Raw genomic sequence first — 13,146 nt, 5'->3', positions numbered from 1 at the left:
ACTTAGTAAGCAATATGTTTCAAGTGAGCATCTTCAAATGACCTGACTTTTTCTTCCTAAAAGGCTCAAATGATTGGAAACAAACTCTGAATGGAAAAAAAAAAAATAAAAAGACAACCCTGACACAATGCAGACTGACATATTTCACCTCCAAAAATAGAATACAAATAATTTTTAAGCATTCAAAAATATTAACACGATACTGGATGCTTGGAGCTAGTGCACTGGGACGACCCAGGGGATGGTATGGGGAGGGAAGAGGGAGGAGGGTTCAGGATGGGGAACACATGTATACCTGTGGCGGATTCATTTTGATATTTGGCAAAACTAATACAATTATGTAAAGTTTAAAAATAAAATAAAAAAAAAAATTAACCGAGGTATACAGTTTTCTGGGTCATGAAAGCAAACTGAAAATGTTAAAACACTGAAATCATACAGACTGTACTCTCTCAAATAATGAAATAAAACTGAAAATAAAAACAATATGTTTTTAAAATTTAGAGAAAAATCTGTAAGTATATGGAAATTAATATACACCTGAGTAAACTGAGGTAAGAGGAGTCTCAAAGGAAAATGCCTAGGATAAAACTATCAGTCTTGTATGTAAACAAAGCATAACTATTTTTCAAGAGTAAAAGAAAACTTAGTTAAAAAAAAGATTTTTCAGGAGATGGAGTCAAGATGAAGAAACAGGAGGACATGGAGTTTGCCTCTCCCCGTAAGTACATCAATAATTCATCAACAAATTAAACAGTTCTCACAGAGCACCTACTGAATGCTAGCAGAGGATCTCAGATACCTGAAATGACAAGCAAATCCCCACACATCTTGGTAGGACAAATTGAGGGAAAAAAAAAGAGGAAGCAACTACACCCCTGGGGGGAGCTGAAAGAGAGTAGGGGTTCCCTAACTTAGGGAAGCACCCTCATCTGTGGAGAGATCAACTGGGACAGAGAGGTAGCTTTAGTGACCTGGAAGAAAACATAGCAACCCTAAAACCTACATGGATGGTCTACGCCTCAACCCTGCACACCCAGCCTGAATCTGTTTCTGCTGGTGTGAAGGGGCTGGATGCTGGAACATGGGATTCGGAAAGTGGGCCCAGGGAGGGGAAAACTGTTAGCTGCAAAGAGATGGGAATAAGGAGCTCCCACACCAGAAACTTCATGGAAAAAGCTCGAGCAGCTATCGAAGAAGGGTGCCATTGTTGAGTGGTGTGCAAGGCGCAGGGCTGCCATTGTGGTCCCCCTTCCCAAACTCTTGCCCCAGCCTCTGCTGGTATTAGGAGGGGTGCCAACCTGAGTAGGCTTTCTCACCCAGCTTACAACTGCTTCTTCCAGTCCCACAGGACCAGATGGGCTTGTGCACTTCACCCACCAATGCCTCCACCTCTGTCTATCTGTCTACCTGGGCAGGTGCCTGTGCTTCAGGCAGCTTCAGGAGCAGACATGTGTTGAAGGAACACATGCAGAAGTGGGGTTGAAATCACACCTGAGCACTAGGGACTGTGCAACTAAGGAAGAAGAGCTAAAATCTCTGCTTATGGCTGCAGCAGCTACAGATTTACCCTCTGTGTTGGCTTTGTAGACTCAGCACCTGTGGAACTTCTGAATGTATGAGTGCTCCCAAAGCTGAGATGGGTCTAGTTTTAGCATCTGTGGGCTTTGTGAGCATGAATGCACTGAGACAGAACTAGATCAGAATCTGAGCTGCCTCCATAGCTCCCACAGTGGTTCCAAGTGCACAATTACTTCAGTCCTAGGACCTGATTTGGTGGATCTGCAGTGGTAGCCTGGTGAAAACAGTGTCTTAGAGATACTAAGGCCAACTGCCAGAATATTCACAGATAAGGTGGGGCTAAGAGCAGTCCCATGGAGAAGGTGATGGCATCCCACTCCAGTGCTCTTGCCTGGAAAATCCCATGGACGGAGGAGCCTGGTAGGCTGCAGTCCATGGGGTCGCTAAGAGTCGGACACCACTGAGTGACTTCACTTTCACTTTTCACTTTCATGCATTGGAGAAGGAAATGGCAATCCACTCCAGTTTTCTTGCTTGGAGAATCCCAGGGACCGGGGAGCCTGGTGGGCTGCTGTCTATGGAGTCGCACAGAGTCGGACACAACTGAAGCCACTTAGCAGCAGCAGCAGCAGCAAGAGCAGTCCCAACAACACTGTAATAAGTAAGCCAGCACAGCGGTTGAAAAGTGACACCTGTAACACACTCACAGGTGATCAGCTCCAGGGGAGGAAAAATCAGTGGCTTCTCTCTCACTGCGAATGCTCCAATCCCACCTACCTCACATCACAGGTCAGAATCGCAGCAAAGAAACAGATTTAGGAGCCTCTTCTCCTACAACTAAGGAGCAGACTCTACCTCTGACACTGCAGTAACAACCATGGAGCAATGGGGAGGCCCCATTTAACGTCCAATGCAGGCTCAGGTCACCAAAACATTAGTCACGTCTTCTATCAAGGTGATAAAAGCCAACATGCACTGAGTAAAGAGGGCTACTAAAAGTAGCCCTTGCACCAAATAGTATTAAGCACACAGAGACTATACAGAGATGCTCCCACATTAAAGTAGCCTCCAAGAAAGTCTAAGGATCAGGAATCCAGAGGAAGAAGCCCCAGAGCATTTGGCTTTAAAGGGCAGTGGTGCCTGACTGAGAGAGCTCCACAGGGCTGGAAGAAACAGACTCCACTCTTGGAGAGTGCACACAAGACCTCATGTGCATTGGGACACTGCACAAAGTACTTCACAGGAGCTGGGGTTAGATATAACTAGGGTCTGGGAAGTTCTCCTGAGGAGGTGGGGATTCACTGTAGCTCACTGTGAAAGTAAAGACGCTAGTGGAGGACAATTCAGAGAATATTGATTGGTATGAGCTCTCTCAGAGGTCTTCATCTCAGCCTCAAGATCAAAAGCTTATAAGTTCCAGACCTGAAATGCCTCAGGACAAACAACCAGCAAGACAGGAGCACAATCCCAGCCTCAATAGAAAGACTGCCTAAGGTCATATTGAGCTCATGGCTACCTCAAAACACCATTTAACATGGCCCTACCCATCAAAGGGACAAGACCTAGCTTCACCCATGAAAGGGAAGGCACCAGTTTCTACTCCCAGACAGCCTGCAGGAGCCACTGGACCAACTTCATTCATCAGGGGGCAGATATTCAGAAGTGAGAGGAACTGCAATCCTGCAGCCTGTGGAAAGAAAGCCACAAACACAGAAAGTTAGACACAATGAGATGACAGAGAAATATGTTGCAAATGAAGGAATGAGATAAACCCCCACAAAACAACTAAATGAAGAGGAGATAGGCAATCTACTGGAATAGGAATTCAGAATAATAATAGTAGAGATGACCCAAAATCTCAGGAAAAAAAAAAATGGAGGCACAATTTAAGAAGCAAGAATAGCATTGACACATATACATTACTATATGTAAAACAGATAGCCAGTGGGAGTTAGATGTATGATGCAGGAAACCCAAAACCAGTGGTCTGTGACCACCTAGAGGGGTGAGATGGGGAGAGAGGTGACAGGTGGATCAAGAAGGAGGGGATATATGTATACCTAATGCAGATCCATGTTGATATATTGCAAAAAACCATCAGAATATTGTAAAGCAATTTCCCTCTAATTAAAAAATTTAACAAGGAATTATAAGATTTAAATAACAAATAATCAGAACTGAACAGTACAACAATTGAAATTAAAAAATACACTAGAAGAAATCAAAGAAGAAATTAAAAAAAAAAAAACCTAGAAATAACTGACAATGAAAACATGATGATGCAAACTCTATGGGTTTCATCAAAAGCAGTTCTAACAGGGAATTTTATAATAGTGCCATCTTACCTCGGTAAATAAAAATCTCAAATAAACAATCTAACTTTACACCTAAAGCAACTACAGAAGGAACAAACAATATCCAAAGTTAATAGAAGGAAAGAAATCATAAATATCAGAGCATAAATAAATGAAATAGACACTGAGAAAACATATACAAGCTCCTGCGTTCCCTGTCGTTTGAAGTAAAAGGCTTTTGCTTTAGTCTCCCAGGCCTCCTCTGAGTCTAAATAGGCTGGTCCAAGAGTTAATAATTAGGAAATGTGAAATTGTAGAAATAAAGAATACACACTGAGTTGTGATACTGGTAAAAATTTAGACTATATACCAGCCATAAAGCAGAAACACCAAATTCCCAGTTCCCTGAAAAATATAAAGGCTTGAGGAACGTTCCAAAGTTGTTTTTTAGGAGAAGTAAACCCCTAATAGATGAAAACTGTTGACCACAAGCATGTAGACTTCAGACCAATTGAAACCAGAAGATTAGTGAGTACTTAAGGCTCAGTTTGTCGCTGACCATGAATCGCGCAGAGGCTCCTGTCCGATACCAACTCCCGAGTTCACTCAGACTCAATTCCTCGAGCAGTGATGCAAATCACATCTCATCTGTTTCCCCTTTTCCTGCCCCATCCCTCCCAGCTGAGAGTCTTTCAATGATAACGTAAGAGGTGCCAAAGTACTGAGTTTCGCTTTAGATCTCTTTCCAAGAATCCCAGGGTGATCTCCTTCAGAATGAGTTGACCAGTCAGTCCGAAAGGTTCAAGTCTTCTCAGAGGACCCACAGTTCAAAAGATCACCATCCTTACCGCCAATGTTCATCCACATGCCACGTTATAATAGCCTAGCTTACTGATGGACCTAGATGTCTCATCAGCAGATGACCATGGCATAAAAAAGTTGTCATATATCACTAATTGCATTGACTCAGCCATTAAAAAGAATACTGCTGATCTGTTCTAATCGGTGGTGCAAACTGTGAGCCTATAGGCAGAGCTGAGTTGCCAGAAAGAAAAACACCAATTACAGTGTCTAATGCATAAAGGAATTTAGAAAGGATGGAATAACCTTGTATGCCAGACAGCAAATGGACACAAGAGTATAGAACAGGTTTTGCTTCTCGACAGGATTAGTGATAGGCTGGAATGATTTGGGAGAATGGTTAAAACATGTATAATATCATATAAGAAAGGAATCGCCAGTCCAGGTTCAATGCAGGATACAGGAAGCTTGGGGCTGGTACACTGGGATGACCCAGAGGGATGGTATGGGGATGGAGGTGGGAGGGGGCTTCAAGATGGGGAAAATGTGTACACCCATGGTGGATGCATGTTGATGTATGGCAAAACCAATACAATATTGTAAAGTATAAGAAAAAAATAATAAAAAAGTTAAAAATATTAAAAAAGTAAAAATAAAAACATGTCAGAAAAAAAAACAAAAACCAACAACAACAAAAAAAACACTTTACTTTGATGCCAACCAATCTGAGAATTGTAAAAGATCTGATCATGCATCCTGCAGCCCCTTCATTCACTCTGCCTCTGAAACCCATTTTCTGAAGGTCATTGGGAATTTTGAGCCTTTTGAGTCTTCTGAGCATGAGCTACACATTCTTATTTGTGTGTGTGTGTGTGTGTGTGTGTGCTTAGTCACTCAGTCGTGTCCGACTCTGTGTGACTCCATGGACTGTAGCCTGTCAGGCTCCCCATGGGGATTCTCCAGGCAAGAATACTGGGGTGGGTTGCCATGCCCTCCTGCAGGGGATTTTCCTAACCCAGGGATTGAACCCAGGTCTCCCTCATTGCAGGGGGAATTTTATTTTTTTTTAACCATCTGAGCCACCAGGAAAGTCCATTTCTTATTGTTTGGTATTCTGCATAAACTATGTACTTTTCTTCACCACAACCTGGTGTCAGAAGATTGACTTTACTGTGGATGAATGAGAGTACTCAAGTTCAGGTTAAGTAACAGTAACAGGCTCTACGGATTTTGTCTTCCATGTCTGATTCTCAGATAATTCATGTTGAGCTTAGTCTGTGACCATTCTTTGTACTTTTTAAATAGCAGAAAATCTGGAGAGCATATGTTCTTGTTGAAAAGGCAGACAAAAGGATTCTGATTTTATTTTTAATTGCTTGAATCCTTTTTTTCCCCTTTTTTTTGGTATTTTCACTTGAGTAATATGATATCTATTGGCATTTTGGGTAAATATCTTTTGCCACTAGGAATCAAGAGTTGTTTTATTTATTTTTTTTAGTGATCTCAACCTTGGATTTCAGAAGTCCCTTTCTACTCCAGTATTTATCTTTTCTTACTATTGTTAAATTTCTTGTGCTTTTGATTGTGATGCATCTTTATGTGCATGCTGTGCATTTCCCTCACTGCAAAAATTAGTATTCTGCTCAAATACAAGCTGAACACTAAGAGTATAAACTATACCATTTTATTTCTGTAATTTTCATCTAACAGGAAAAACTAAATTGTTGTGTTTAAAAATACATTTTTTTATCTAGGGATACAACAGTAACTCCCAGAAATGATGACAATCAAATTGATTCTACAAAATAAGCAGTTCATATTCCTCAAAGTTGTCAATATTTCATGAAGGAAACAGACTGAAGGAGACTCAGTGACAATAACAACTAGATGCTGTGTGGGATCCTGAATGAGGGAAAAAAACAAAACAAAACAATGGCAAGAGTCAAAACACGGGTGAAATATTAACTTCCTTGTTCTGACAACTTTTTATGGTTATATAATATGTTAATACTGGTAGAAGTTGGTTAAGACTACATGGAAACTTTACTAACTTTGCAACTTTTCTAAATGTCTAAAGATAGCTCAATAAGAGAGAGGCACAAGACGGTTATGGAGAGCTATTCATGTTCTCCAAGGATGTGTGGGGACATTACATGAATGGTTTCATGATTGTTTTTTCTGTGATTAAGCAGTAAATTTTGGACACTTCTTTTTTAAAAATTTATTTATTTTAGTTGGAGGCTAATTACTTTTATGTGTTTTATTTATAGTATAAAAAGAAATAAAAGTCATTTGTAATGTGGTTGTCTCTCTAGGACCTCTGCTCTTGCCTCTGTTATTAAGCAATAAGTGTAAGTTAGCTTACTGAAATCCCCATAAAATAGTTCTTACCTAAAGGTACCTGGAAGCTTTCAAATTGATGCTTTCAAACTGTGGTGACGGAGAAGACTCTTGAGAGTTCCTTGGACAGCAAGGAGATCAAACCCATCAATCTCAAAGGAAATCAACCCTGAATATTCATTGGTAGGACTGATGGTGAAGCTGAAGCTCCAATACTTTGGCCAACTGATGCATATAGCCAACTCATTGGAAAAGACTCTGAGGCTGGGAAAGATTGAGGGCAGGAGGAGAAGGGGGCTGACAGAGGATGAGATGGTTAGATGGCTTAATCAACTCAATGGACATGAGTTTGAACTCCAGGAGACAGTGAAGGGAAGCTTGGCTATAGTCAATGGGGTGGCAAAGTGTGGGACATGACTGAGAAACTGAACAGAAAAAGGAACGTAGGCAGTCATATTGATGGGAACTTTTCTCATGTGTCCTGGAGCGTCAGGTTTAATTGAGCCTTACCTCTTAAACTTGTCCTGTGACTACACTCACAAACCCAGAGTCTTGAAGCCCAGACAGTTTGGATATCAGCCTTATCCTGTGCCTGTGATTTCCTCAGCATCAGAGGCATCAAATTACGGGTATCAATATTTGCTTATCCACTGTTATGCTTAAGTAAAAAAATATTAATTCATGACAAGATATTTTATAATTTTAAATTATAAATTTAAATTATAAATTATAAATTTAATTATAATTAAATTATAATTAAATTTAAATTATATTATAAAATATAAATTAAATTATATTGCAAAGGGAAAAAACATTAATGACATTTTATAATTTCGTCATGCAATATAATATGTATCAATTTAAAAAATGATAATGTTTCATGATGTCTTATTATACTTGATAGAATAATAAATAAGGAAATACATATTGAGCATTCAAGGAAATTTTTAAAGAAATCAGCTGAAAATTAGCATAACCAAAAAAGAAAAAAAAAACTTTCTTCCCTTGTGCTGAATCTGAACTGATCTACAGACTCAATGCCATCCCCATCAAAATTCCATTGAAATTTTTCACAGAAATGGAACAAATGTCTAATATTTGTACAGAACCTAAATAACCAAAGCAATCCTGAAATTTAAGAACAGAGCTGGAGACGCATTTTTGGATTTCAAAGCTAAACATTACAAAGCTATATTAAATAAAACAATAAGACACTGGTATAGAAAGAGAAACAGACCAAAGGAATAGAATATATGTATGGGTTTATTGACTCATTTATAAACCTACACATATATTGTCAACTAATCTTTGACAAGGTTGCCTATCATAAGTAACAGCAAAAGGCAATTAATTCAATAAAACATATCAGTAACACAATATACAAGTACAAAACATAAATAAGTAAATTAATGTGTGAATGAATGAATGAATTGAGAAATAAAAACTGGGGCCCTAGCTCACAAAACTCACAAGAAAATATAAATGGTTTAAAGACTCAAACATAGGTACTATAACCATAAGACTCCTAGAAGAAAATATACAAAATAACTACCTTGGCATTGATCTTGGCAATCAATTTTGGACATGACATTAAAAGTACAGACAAAACTGCAAAATTAAGACCTAAGGCTGTATCAAACTAAAAAGTTTCTTTTCAGCAAACAACCAGATATAAAAACAAATTATAGAATGGAAGAAAATATGTGGAAATCATGAAACTGATAAAGTTGCATATTCAAAATTTATATGGAGTTTATACAGTTTAATATAAGTCACTCAGTTGTGTCTGACTCTTTGCAACCCCATCAACTGCAGCCCACCTGGCTCCTCTGTCCATGGAATTCTCCAGGTAAGAATACTGGAGTGGGCTGCTATTTCCTTTTCCAGGGGATCTTCCTGACCCAGGGATCGAACCAGGGTCTCCTGCATTCCAGGCAGATTCTTTACCATCTGAGACACCAGGAAAGCCCCCCAGTAGCAAAATATAAATGAATAAAGACATTGTATAATCCAACATAAAATTCGGCAAAGTACACAAATAGACATTGTTCCAAAGAAGACATACATTGGCCAACAGACTTATGAAATGTGTAAAACAATATTTGTTATCAGGAAAATGCAAATGGAAACCACAATGTGATAACTCACACCTATTAAAAATAGCTTTTATAAAATTATTGACAGAATACAAATTGGTGAGAATATCAAGTAAAGGTAACCCTTAGACACTGTTGCTGCTGCTCTGCTGCTAAGCCACTTCAGTCATGTCTGACTCTGTGCGACCCAATAGATGGCAGCCCATAGGCTCCCCCGTCCCTGGGATTCTCCAGGCAAGAACACTGGAGTGGGTTGCCATTTCCTTCTCCAATGCATGAAAGTGAAAAGTGAAAGTGAAGTCGCTCAGTTGTGTCTGACTCTTAGGGACCCCATGGACTGTAGCCCACCAGGCTCCTCTGGCCATGAGATTTTCCAGGCAAGAGTATGTTAATTGGTATAGCCATATGGAAAAAAATATGGATGCTCCTCAACTTATTAAAATAGAACCACAATAAAGTACAATAATACCACATCTGGAAATATATTAAAGGGAAATAAACAGTATCCTGAGGAGATATTTGTACTTAATATTCATTATGGCAGAAAGTGAAGAGGAACTCAAAAGCCTCTTGATGAAAGTGAAAGTGGAGAGTGAAAAAGTTGGCTTAAAGCTCAACATTCAGAAAACGAAAATCATGGCATCCGGTCCCACCACTTCATGGGAAATACACGGGGAAACAATGTCAGACTTTATTTTTCTGGGCTCCCAAATCACTGCAGATGGTGACTGCAGCCATGACATTAAAAGACGCTTAGTCCTTGGAAGGAAAGTTATGACCAACCTAGATAGCATATTCAAAAGCAGAGACATTACTTTGCCAACAAAGGTCCGTCTAGTCAAGGCTATGGTTTTTGCAGTGGTCATGTATGGATGTGAGAGTTGGACTGTTAAGAAGGCTGAGCGCCGAAGAATTGATGCTTTTGAACTGTGGTGCTGGAGAAGACTCTTGAGAGTCCCTTGGACTGCAAGGAGATCCAACCAGTCCATTCTGAAGGAGATCAGCCCTGGGATTTCTTTGGAAGGAATGATGCTAAAGCTGAAACTCCAGTACTTTGGGCATCTCATGCGAAGAGTTGACTCATTGGAAAAGACTCTGATGCTGGGAGGGATTGAGGGCAGGAGGAGAAGGGGACGACAGAGGAGGAGATGGTTGGATGGCATCACTGACTCAATGGACGTGAGTCTGAGTGAACTCTGGGAGTTGGTGATGGACAGGGAGGCCTGGCGTGCTGCGATTCATGGAGTCGCAAAGAGTCGGACACGACTGAGTGACTGAACTGAACTGATTCATTGTAACAATATTCACAATATCCAAGATGTGGAAACAAATTAATTAGATTTATGGATGTAAGGATGAATGGATAAAGAAGATATGTATAAATACTATTAAAATATTAATTGCTCACATAATTTGAAATATTAAAATAATAAATATATCCATAAAATTTTGCCTTGAGCAGTGAGAAAACCGTGCCATGGATAAGTTCAAGAGGGCACAAAGCAAAATAAAAATAAATTAAAACTATTGATGTTCAAGCTAGTTTTAGAAAAGGCAGAGGAAACAGAGATCAAATTGCCAATATCTGCTGGATCATCCAAAAAACAAGAGAGTTCCAGAAAAACATCTATTTCTGCTTTATTGACTATGCCAAAGCCTTTGACTGTGTGGATCACAATAAACTGTGGAAAATTCTGAAGAGATGGAAATACCAGACCACCTGACCTGCCTCTTGAGAAATCTGTATGGAGGTCAGAAAGCAACAGTTAGAACTGGACATGGAAAAAAAGAATGGTTCCAAATAGGAAAAAGAGTATGTCAAGGCTGTATATTGTCACCCTGCTTATTTAACTTCTATGCAGAGTACATCATGAGAAACGCTGGGCTAGAAGAAGCACAAGCTGGAATCAAGATTGCTGGGAGAAATATCAATAACCTCAGATATGCAAATGATACCACCCTTATGGCAGAAAGTGAAGAGGAACTAAAGAGCCTCTTGATGAAAGTGAAAGAGGAGAGTGAAAAAGTTGGCTTAAAGCTCAACATTCAAAAAACTAAGATCACGGGATCCGGTCCCATCACTTCATGGCAAATAGATAGGGAATCAGTGGGAACAGTGTCAGACTTTATTTTTCTGGGCTCCAAAATCCCTGCAGATGGTGATTGCAGCCATGAAATTAAAAGACACTTACTCCTTGGAAGAAAAATTATGACCAAACTAGATAGCATATTGAAAAGCAGAGACATTACTTTGCCAACAAGGGTCTGTCTAGTCAAGGCCATGGTTTTTCCAGTGGTCATGTATGGATATGAGAGCTGGACTATAAAGAAAGCTGAGTGCTGAAGAATTGATGCTTTTGAACTGTGGTGTTGGAGAATACTCTTGAGAGTCCCTTGGACTGCAACTGAAGATTCACTGGAAGGACTGATGTTGAAGCTGAGAGTTCCAATACTTTGGCTACCTGATGTGAAGAGCTGACTCATTTGAAAAGACCCTGATGCTGGGAAAAATTGAGGGCAGGAGGAGAAGGGGACGGCAGACAATGGATGAGATGGTTGGATGACATCACCGACTCAACGGACATGGGTTTGGGTGGAGTCTGGAGTTAGTGGTGGACAGGGAGGCCTGACATGCTGTGGTTCATGGGGTCACAAAGAGTCCAACATGAGTCTGCGACTGAACTGAACTGAACTGAACTGAACTGAACTGAATAATACATAGTTTTGACAGTTAGCCAAATAGACTCTGAATAACTAATGAAATATTTTGGGTTCCTTTCGGTCTAAGAGGAAGAAACCTGACTAAGTAAATCTTCTTTAATTGTCACCTCTAAAAAAATATTTAATAGCTGCAGAGAGTCTCTTGTGAAACAAAACACACTGAGGATATTATTGGGGAAACCTATTTCCAGATTATTGAATCTCTAAGCATCACTTGTGAATATGTTCTATGTGGATAAGCATTGTGCAAATATCTTTTTAAATGCTCCTGAAACATCCTTGTTTCTGAGGCTGTAGATAAGAGGATTGAGCATGGGTGTGACAATGGTATAGAAGGCTGATACTACCTTGTCTTGCTCAGGGGTGTGAAATGACTTGGGCAACACATAAGTGTAGAAGGCAGCCCCATAGAAAATGCTGACTACAGTCAAGTGGGAAGAACAAGTTGTAAAGGCCTTTTTCCGGCCCTCAGCAGAGCGCATGCGGTGGACAGTTAACAAAATGAGGGAGTAGGAGGTTGAGATAATAGAGATGGGGATGAGCAACATGAGCACACAGCAGATGTACATTAAGGTTTCATACAAGGATGTATCAGCACAGGCCAATTTGAGAACAGCAGGGATCTCACAGAAGAAATGATCGATGATGCGGGATCCACAGTAGGGGACATTCATGGTGATAGGGGTGAGCAGAAAGCCATCCAGTGATCCACCAAACCAGGCACCAGCAGCCAGAAGGAGACACACTCTGCGGTTCATCAACACTGGGTACCTAAGAGGGTTGCAGACAGCCACATAGCGGTCATAGGCCATGAGGCCCAACAGGAAGAACTCTGATCCAATCATAGTTAAGTACAGAAAGATCTGGATGCCACAGGCCACAAAGGAAATGGTCTTCTGTATGGAAACCATGTCCACCAGGAGCTTTGGGACAGTAGTACAAATGAAAAGGGTGTCCATGATGGACAGTTGGCTGAGCAGAAAGTACATGGGGGTGTGGAGGTGGGAGTCCATGTGAATCAAGAATATCATGACCAAATTTGCAGTTACAGCCACCACAAAAATAGCCAAAATAACTGCAAAGACAATCCCCGTAGCTTTACTGTTTACTAGAAGCCCCAGGAGGATAAAGTCAGAGGAAGCAGTTCTATTCTTCATTGACATTTCTGTTGACAGCTCCAGGGAAAAGGGAGCCACAAATGTGATGGAAAACGAGACAGAAGACACTTCCTAGGAGGTAGAAACTCACAATGGAGATAATATCTCAGAGGCTACTGGTTCAGATAAGATTTTCCAAGTCATAAAGCTAGAGAAAAACAAGCAGGCCAAGAGACTTTATAAACTAGGAACTATAGATCTATTTTTTTCTTTCTG

General features: G+C 40.2%; 1 protein-coding gene across 1 annotated transcript; it reads right to left on the bottom strand.

Annotated features, from left to right (window-relative positions):
• Positions 1-12,000: 12,000 nt before the first annotated feature.
• Positions 12,001-12,936, bottom strand: OR2T11 (olfactory receptor family 2 subfamily T member 11). Its single transcript, NM_001389865.1, has one exon. The coding sequence runs from the start codon at positions 12,934-12,936 to the stop codon at positions 12,001-12,003; it is 936 nt and encodes a 311-aa protein (NP_001376794.1).
• Between the last annotated feature and the right edge of the window lie 210 nt (positions 12,937-13,146).

The sequence above is a fragment of the Bos taurus genome, chromosome 7 (genome assembly GCF_002263795.3).
Source record: "Bos taurus isolate L1 Dominette 01449 registration number 42190680 breed Hereford chromosome 7, ARS-UCD2.0, whole genome shotgun sequence".
Taxonomy (NCBI): Eukaryota; Metazoa; Chordata; class Mammalia; order Artiodactyla; family Bovidae; genus Bos; species Bos taurus.
Note: the sequence above shows the minus strand (reverse complement) of the source record. Positions and strands in the feature narration are given on the sequence as shown.

Excerpts from the sequence above, each read along its gene's own strand:
- OR2T11 (NM_001389865.1), bottom strand. The coding sequence starts at position 12,936 with ATGTCAATGAAGAATAGAACTGCTTCCTCTGACTTTATCCTCCTGGGG.